Source organism: Mobula hypostoma, chromosome 2, assembly GCF_963921235.1.
Source record: "Mobula hypostoma chromosome 2, sMobHyp1.1, whole genome shotgun sequence".
Classification (NCBI taxonomy): domain Eukaryota; kingdom Metazoa; phylum Chordata; class Chondrichthyes; order Myliobatiformes; family Myliobatidae; genus Mobula; species Mobula hypostoma.
In genome coordinates, this window is record NC_086098.1 from 61,788,178 (window position 1) to 61,797,552 (window position 9,375).

General features: G+C 40.4%; 1 protein-coding gene across 2 annotated transcripts; it reads right to left on the reverse strand.

The window, feature by feature from the left end:
• Window positions 1-290: 290 nt before the first annotated feature.
• On the reverse strand, window positions 291-7,090 carry LOC134340480 (ribonucleoside-diphosphate reductase subunit M2). Of its 2 annotated transcripts, XM_063037794.1 has the most exons (10): window positions 6,810-7,090; window positions 6,631-6,702; window positions 6,143-6,295; window positions 4,700-4,816; window positions 4,482-4,615; window positions 4,306-4,400; window positions 2,668-2,801; window positions 2,115-2,219; window positions 1,792-1,905; window positions 291-813 (listed from the first exon to the last, which is right to left on the reverse strand). In XM_063037794.1, the coding sequence occupies exons 1-10, from the start codon at window positions 6,900-6,902 to the stop codon at window positions 661-663; spliced, it is 1,170 nt and encodes a 389-aa protein (XP_062893864.1). In that variant the 5' UTR covers window positions 6,903-7,090; the 3' UTR covers window positions 291-660. The 2 variants fall into 2 exon arrangements, with proteins under 2 accessions (XP_062893864.1, XP_062893871.1); XM_063037801.1 differs by lacking the exons at window positions 6,143-6,295; window positions 6,631-6,702; window positions 6,810-7,090 and adding an exon at window positions 4,916-5,131.
• Between the last annotated feature and the right edge of the window lie 2,285 nt (window positions 7,091-9,375).

Consider the following 9,375-nt stretch of genomic DNA (forward strand, 5'->3'; position numbering starts at 1 on the left):
ACTACACTCCCATTACTTTTGGTCTCCATTATTAGATCACTGCATTTGCACACAATTGTCCACTAAACTGGTATCAAATAATTTTCTGCAGTAAGAGTCAAGTATCTTAGCACTACAATTCCCTGATCATCTACAATAAACTGTTCGTGTAAGTGCCTTCACTCCCTATTTGGAATAGGGAATGGGGTCTACTAAAAAGTAGATACAAGACATGACAAATTTACTGTATCTTAGGAAGATCTAGAAACTTACTTTGTGAAACAAGATGAAACAAATGTAAATATTTGAAATTTTATTCAGAAAGTGCGTTTTGACATATTTACATAAAAAAACCCACTGAACATAGCTATAAACACAGGTGGCTGAAGCTACTTGGGCTCCTTAATAAAACACTTGACAGTACCAATGCATACTCAAGTGGTTCTACACAAAATGATAGGCGCACTGATGTGCTGTAAACTTCAATTACTGTATGTACATCTTATTTCAAATATGAAATGGTATATGCTACTGAAAACATTAAAATGTGCAACGTCTATGGAATGCAACTCATAGTACAAACCAGATCATTAATACAAACTGAAAGTCGCTCATGCATGGAACTAACAAAAGTCAGCTTTTCCAATCCCATTTTGTCCCAGATACAGATCTTCAGTCCTTTCAGAAATCTGCATCCAGTGTGAAAGAGTTATCAACTGACTTGGCCATCACACCCATTCTCTGGTACTCGCCAACTCTCTTTTCAAAAAAGTTAGTTTTGCCTTCTAAAGAAATGTTCTCCATGAAGTCAAATGGATTTTCAGCTCTATAGATCTACAAAGAAAGTCATTAACACAAATCAATTTGACGTTTAAAACAAAGTAAACTACATTTTTTTTTAAAAAAGTGAGCTGAGCCTGTTGGCATGTCTGTGTGGTGGGAAATCGCGGATTATGTTGGAAATAGATACTTGTGGACTTCAAGAACGAACGTGCTGACTTCAAGTAGTAAGTGGGGTCTGTCAGGACTTGTCTGCAGTGGGAGATTGCTTGGATTATTACTAACTTAGCAAGGGCCATTAAGAAAAAGCAAGGCTCAAGCAAATCAGCTATTGCTTGAGTGGGCCAGTGTTAGAGCACTCTGGCCTTGCCTCAACAGGTTGAGGTGAGAATTTAAAGCTTGAGAAGTTAGAGCCAAAGGTACAAGTGTAGGCACAGCAGTAGATAAGGCAGTGTAATGCTCCTCCTGTTAAGGTGTAGGGTATCCAAGTCTCCCCGATGACTACATCTGTGGAAAATGCATCTAACTTCAGGTCTTGACTAACAAGGTCAAGGAACTGGAGCTGGATGGACTCTGGACTAACCAGCTGGGTGCAAACCTCAGACAAGTCATTTTCTGAAGAGTTCAGCTGTGGCCAAACCTCTTAGCAACAAGTATATACCCCTTTCCTGGCCCTTGGATACTATTAGGGCATAGCTGCAGGAGCCAGGCCAGTGGCCAGCTTGGAGGCTTAACAGGGAAGAGTAAAGGATAGGAGTCTGAATAGTTAGGGGGATGGTCCAGACGCAGGAGGTGAAACTTGGGAGACCACAGATTCCCCCACCCCCAAAAAAAATACAAATATTTAAGTATTTAATTGGCACAGTGAAAATTTACAGGCTGAAACTCATAGAACTCTAGACAAGGTTTCTTGCTAACGGGATGAAAGATTACTGTGGATAAATGGAAATGCAGGGTTGAGGTTGCATCAGGTTATTGAAATAGAAAAGCAGGCTGGTGTAGTCCTACTTTTAGTATGTTCGTGCATCATACCTTACTAAATCCCAGTTCCAACATTAATCGATCAGCTACAAATTCAATGTAACGTTTCATTAAGGTGCAGTTCATTCCAATCAAATTCACAGGTAAAGAGTCTGTCAAGAATTCCTGGAATGAAAAAAAAAACTGAAAAAGTTCAATGGGAAATAACACAATGTAGATCCCCAGAAATATGTCAACTGCATATCCTACAAAGAACTGCTATTAAAGACAAAATTAAAACTCACCCAACCACAACCAACCCTAATCAGATCCCACTAAACACAACTCCAATCATCTCTGTGGAAATGTACACAAGTTTTTATTTTTAAAATTACCTGTTCTATACAAACAGCATCCTGGATGATATCTCGCACTCTCTCTTCTGAAGGTTTTCTTACCAAGTGTTTGAACATCAGGCAAGCAAAATCACAATGCAGACCCTGCAAAATTACAGCACCACCTTTAGGTTTTAAGATTTTGTGTTTGGATTACAATTATGGTACTACGGCATGTAATGAAACTTCATAAATACATCATAATACAAATCCAACAGGAATATACAACTTAACCAAAGGACCCCCCAATTAGGATTGGGTGGGGGGGGGGGAAAATATGAGAAACTAAATCCATTTTACAAAGAAAAACATAGTTGCTGCAATGCAGAACAAAATATCTCCCGCCCCTTCAAGACATGGGCCCATAAACAGATCATGAACTCAGAAACCAAACAAAATTGTTTGCCTTCAGCATACAATTGGCATTGATAATTAAATCGTGATGTCCAGGTTATCAATGCAAAGATTTATTTACTTTATTTCAGAGTAAACAATACTAAATTGTAATTTTAAAAGGTACTAAATCAAAATCCACACCACCTGAATGTCATACCTCATCTCTGCTGATGAGTTCATTGGAGAAAGTCAGCCCAGGCATTAAACCTCGCTTCTTCAACCAGAAAATCGCAGCAAAGGATCCAGAGAAGAAGATTCCTTCAACAGCAGCAAAAGCTACAATTCGCTCACCTGGTAAACATAAAATAATCAACATTACTTCGAGATGCGAATTTAACAACTTTTTGTCATAAATGCAAGGCTAAATAGGCTATTCAATTCAGTGCAAATTCTATATTACAATCCCAAGAGTTTGTATTTCCTGGAAGCAGCATAGTGCTAGATTCACTCTTACCTGGTAATGATCTACTACTGACAATCTATCACCATGGTCCATGGTTGGAACCAACGGTAATCAAGGTCCCGCACAGTGCAAGAATCAAGCTCCAAGTCTAGTGTCATGGTTAGAGACCAAACCCCACTCAAATCCTCAGGGCTGTTTCTGCCACATATACTGGCAAGCAGGTTTGAGTGTTTTCCAATAAAAACAGATGTTATTTAAAAACTAAAATGCAAAAGCACTTAATTGAAAATGAACTTAGTCTGAAAGACTGCCTCATATTTCCTTCCCAAGAGAAATGAGTGCAATCACTAAATCTTTGCTAGGGAACAAGTTCTCCTGCTGCTGCACGAGCTGAGAATCGGAGCATGAGGAAATAATTACCAAGGGGACTAAGCAAGTCACTGAAGGATGCTGTGGTGGGGCTTGAATTCTATCACCTCCTACACCAAATGACAATGATTTGCTCCCAGACGAGCTCAGTCTTTTATGGTCACTTTGAATGTCAAAACACAGAGCCAACAACCCTGTGATTTCAGTCTGAGGCCAACATAGGAGCATCCTTTAGCAGGGTCAACCCCACAGAAAGCATTTGGCCCAGATTGGATACTTAGCTGAGTGGCGAAGACCCAAGCTGATGAACTGCCTGGAGTGTTCAATATTTTAACCTCTCACTTCAGCAGTTGGAGGTTCCAGGAACGGGGCCTCAGTGACTATTATCCAATACTTTGCTTTGAGAGGTTGGTGATGCAACATACCAACTCCTGCCCGAGAAGCGACTTGGATCTGCTCCAACTTACCAACCACAACAGGTGCCATTTCACTGGCTCTTCACTCAACCTTGGTACATCTGGACACTGAAGATGCAGACATCTTGATGCTCTTCATTGACTACAGCTCAGCATTCAATACATTATCCCTTCAAAACTAATCAATAAGCCTCACAGACTTTGGCCTCAGTACCTCTTTGTGCAACTGGATCCTTGATTTCCTCAGTTAGTTAGGAATGGAGGATCTGTCCTGGGTCCAACATGCAAGTGCCATTACACAGAAGGCACGAGAGCTTAGAAGCTTGCAGTGATTTGGAATATCATCCAAGTTTGACAAACTTTTAATAGGTGTGTGGTGAAGAGAATATTGACTTGTTGCATCACAACCTGGTATGGAAACACTAATGCCCTTGAATGGAAAAGCCTAACAGTAATGGATACAGCCCAGTCCATTACAGGCAAAGCACCCCCCCCCCCAACCATTGAGCGCACCTAGAGCACTGTTTCAGGAAAACAAGGACGCCCTCCTTCCAGGCCATGCTCTTTTCTCATTCATCTACAAATGATACAGATTGTCGGTCCTTACCGAATGTTGCTTGATGGTCACCAATCCAACGTAGTGCCCAGTCAGCTTTCCGCTTCACACAGGGCATAGTCTCAATCGCGTTGAACAGATATTCTCTGTGAAGGAAAATGAATACTTCAAATGTTTGAATGGGTAGAAGAGATGATAATTTGAAGCTGCATTGACAATCCATTTACCTCTCCTTAGAATCTTTGATGTAAGTGTCAATAAGAAGACTGTACATCTCAGAGTGGATATTTTCCATTGCAATTTGGAATCCATAAAAACAACGAGCCTCTGTAACTTGAACTTCTTGACTGAAACGTTCAACCTTTTGACAAGTAAAAGCAAGATCAGTAATAATGCACCAAAACAATCAGACCACAAAATACCAGCTAAAAACATTACATCTTACCAAATTCTCATTTACAATGCCGTCACTTGCTGCAAAGAAAGCCAAGACATGAGAAATGAAGTACTTTTCTTCTGGTTTCAAGGACTCCCAGTGTTGAAGATCTTTTGAGAGATCAACCTGAAAGAGAAATTTATACACATTAGTACTCAGCCAGTCACAAACTTCAAGAAAACACTGGTTGCCAATTCAAAATAATGCAAAATTCTGGCTAAAAACCTCAAGATTTAACATTCTCTCAGCTACATTATGAAACTGTAGCTTTTGAAATGTGCACATGGAATTAGAAAACGAATGGCAAGTCTGGAGTTTGAAAATGCTTTTAAAAAAATGCAAGATGGAGGACAAGGATCAAAGACATGAACAGAGATGACCTGAAAAATGGGAAGATGTGCATAAAAGAAACGAATATATATCATATTCAGATTTTGTAATATGGCATATTATGCAATTTATTTTTGGGATGAGACATAAACGAGGAAAGCTGATGACAAAACAAGATGCCACCACTTGATGTGTGCAATAAGGCACAATTGCTCAATTCTCAAGATTTACGGCATAGGATCAACGGGAACAGCAAAATTAAAATATTGCCCAACAAGATTTTGCAATGCCCAGGATTTATGGCATAGGATCAACAGGAACAGCAAAATTAAACTATTGCCCAACAAGATTTTGCAATGTCCAGGATTTATCAACATTATCAATAAAACTGATGAAAGTTAGAATCAGAGGGGAAAAAAACAAGAACAAAAACTACTATTGAATACTACCCACTGTAAACATTTGTAATATCTTTTGTTTGTGCAACTGCAATTTAATCAATATTGCAAGTGTGTGTTAAGTTTGTTAGATGTGAAGCCAGGACGGGCTGTGCCTAAAGAGTTGTATTCTCTGATAGCTGGCACCTTGTAAGGCCGCTTGAATAGCTCAAGGGCGGTTAAGTTGTAGAGGTCACGTACAAGACTAATTAGACCAGGGCAGTATTTTCATTATTATTGGGGAAACCAATGAAATCAGGATGAAAATAAAATCAACATATAATTTCGCGTTTGAAGATTGCATTATCCTGTTAATAAGATTATTTAAAGTGTTACTGTAACTTCCGCCGATGACTCGACTGTATTCCGATTTGAACTGCACGTCATAAATCAGTTTACAAGATTCACCCCTCCCCTTCTACGTGGCACACATTCCCGCTCAACGACGAGCGTTGACATTAATACTTAACTTCAGCTTTTAAATGTTAAAGCCTCCAAGCGCCTCCTCTCGGCTGTCAGCTATAATACCCAAATTCGGCTGTTACGTAATACAAAAGGCCACTATGAAGCTCAGATGGTACAACAGTTAAGGGTTTCTGAAAGATTAAGTGCTACAGGTACTGAAAAGCGAAGAAAAATAATTAAATTACTGTAAAGACTCATCAGCAACTATTAGGAAAGTTACCTCTTCTGCCGTCCAAAAGGACGCTTCAGCTTTCTTGTACATCCGCCAGATGTCGTGATATTGTATGGGGAAAATGACAAAACGGCGGGGGTTTTCTTTTAGTAGAGGCTCATCCTGTAAACTCGACGACTCGTTAATGTTTTCAGGTATGATCTGCAAGAAAAAAAATCACTGTTAAAGAACCAACTCTACACAAAGCAGCAAGATTCCTTACTCCAGCAAAGGGAGGGGGGTAGAAACATTTGGCGCCAATCAGCTCTGGTTCCCCATCCTGACAGAAAAAAAAACAAGTATTTTAAGTTATAAGGCTTAAATGTTTTCAAACATCGAGGTTAGGCGGATTCGCTCCCAGGATGAAACGCATTCGTTGGGATTTTGCAACCATACCAGAGGCGCAGGTCCTCGATGTTTGGCGCCACAATCCAAGCGCGCACTCGGATTAGCGGGAACCGGGAAGGCTGACAGAGCCGACCGTAAGGGCTACTCACTTGGGTAATATCTCCGAAGATGTTGCGGGCTGTTTTACTGGCCAGAATCCGGGTACTGTTTACAGAAGGCGGCTGTGGAATGAAGAACAAAAAAAAAATTACTCCTCCATTTATCCCACGTATCGGTCTTTAAATAATAGGATTGCACATTTAGAGAAATAAAATTTCCTCCAATTTACCGTATTTTCCTTGTCGTTGAGAGAGACGTCATTCATCTGAGTAAAGATTACATTTTCATTCTTGGCAGCGAGAGGAGTGCGTTGCGAAAACATTTTGGTAACCGAGAGGTATAAAAGTGAATTTGTTAAAAGGAAATGTAGGAGAAACGATTTCAAATTGGGGTGAAAAACCGCGTTAACCTATGTAATAGTCTGCAAAAGTGGCAGAGCACGAAGTGTGCTTACTTCAGCAGAATACACCAAAACCCGTCTTCCTATGAATACCAGGTTTGGCGCGTCGATTCACCCTGAAATGCTTTTGCGAATTTGGCGCGGATTCCAATCCTTCCAATCAGTAGCAACGGAACCGCCCCTGACGTGACGTATCAAGTGTCTGGTGGCCAATCAGTACACGCCAAAAGTTCGCGGGAGTTTCAACTTGTCAACAGCGCCCGCCTGCTGGGGTGGGGGGATTTGAGCGCGGAAACCCTCGGACAAAAAGAACAATAATGATATTCACCAGTTTGGCGGGAAATACTTCAAAGTATCACTTTTCACAATGTATTTATTTCTTATATTATTTTTAGATATTTAAATCTTACGATTAAAAAAAAGTCTCGCCGGAACTGTTCCCTTTAAATGTGCAAGTCATTACCGGTTTACCAACCGATTTTAAATTAAAGGAAATGTCCTTGACATTTGGCTAATCTTGGTGATCATGCAATTTACCGTTTGGATGAAATATTAATCAGTTTTATTGCAATATTGATGAAGTGCAACAAGAAGTTTAAGCACATTCCGCAAAGGTGTAATGGAGCAATAAAACAAAACAATCTGAAATCGGTGCAAGACTAGTGGATGTATTCTGACAGAATTAATCCTGTCGTTTGATTTTTATTATGTTCACAATTCCATTTACTAACAATGTGGAACGAATTTTCAACTTATTGTACGAATATTTACAGTGTAACGTAATCCAAAGACAATCGTTTGCAAAACTTCACGTAAGGCAGTTATTCCCTTTATCAATATGCAGGGAATAGAATTACAATCAAAACGCGCACAGAAGTTAAAGATTTTTCCACAAACAATTCGAAAATCCGAATTTTAATCAAATCATTCCCGGCAGCAATACTGTATAATGATCATTCCCAGTGGCTCTTGTAGCACCCCTGGAGGTCGGAGTATAAAATTAACCGTGTTTTATCTGAAACTGCAGTGGAAAGAATTCCCAGTACAAAGACCGCAGATCTTGGGGTGAACGAAAATAAAATGGCGTGGTTATCATTTCTGATCAACTTCTAGTGACCTATTCTGAAAAGGACGTATGTGCTCTGGGGACTGAACAAAGCAGGTCTGATGGCAGATTATATGATCACAGACACATCACAACCAAGCTCAATCAAGCTGCTGATAGTGTATGCAGTTGTATTTCTTGCTGAGTTTGCTGGACAGAATGAGAAGGCTTGAGCAGTAAATTGAGGATATTAAACCCATTGCAATCTCTGTTTTACCCAGATTAATACCAAATGCTGCCAAGCAAAACAACCCCATTTAGCTTCTCTTCCCAGACAGTGTCAGGGGTCGTTTCATTCCTACGCTGTGGGTTTAAAGGGCAATATGTGATCCACAGATCCGCCATGGATAGAACAGGGGGTGCTTGGTATGGTGGTCAGGTGGTGGCTTGGGAAAGGGTGAGCATCTTCCCATTATTTACACTGGGCTTCTAACCGCTCCCCAGAAGCTAAGGTGAATGCCTTCTGTCTTTCCCTGCCTGTGCTTTAGCAAGATTATGTGGAGAGAGTGTTTGTGACTCCTTTCCAGAACTTTGAGATGCCTTCTCTAGGTAGTCCATGTTTCAAAAAGGTACAGGATGGCAGAGATTACTGCTGCTTGGTAGACCATGAGCTTTGTGCCACATATATGGTCTTGATTCTCATACATTCTTTTCCTCAAACGAAAGTCTGTGGTGGGACCCTGAAAGAGATGATGGAGGTTATCATCAATGCATGTCTTCATTGAACAGTCTTCTCACTCTTCGGCAAATATCTCCATTACTATGAAAAGTATTGAGGTACAGTGAAGCTTGCCACTCGTACAGATCATTTCATCAGCACATTGAGGTAATACAAGCGAAAAGTGATGTTGCAATGCAGAATGTAGCATTATACAGTACACTTACAGAGAAAGTACAGTGTAGGCAGACATAGTCTGTGAGGTCGAGGGTCCAGCTTAATGTACAGGCAGTTCATTCAGGAGACTTGTAACAGCAGGATAGAAGCTGTCCTAGAGCCTAGTAAACATGCTTTAAGGCTTTTCTATCTTCTGCCTGACGGAAGGAGGGAGAAGAGAGAATGTTTGGGGTGGATGGGGGTCTTTTATTACACTTTACTGAGGCAGCAAGAAGTGTAGACAAGGTCCACAGAAGGAAGGCTGGTTTTCATTATATGCTGAGTTGTTTCCACAGCTCACTGCAGTTTCTTGTAGTCTTGGGCAGAGCAGCTGCCAAACCAAACGATGATGTATAGGAGGCTTTCAAAAACATTGGTGAGGGTCAACAGCAACATGCCAAACTTATTTAACCTCC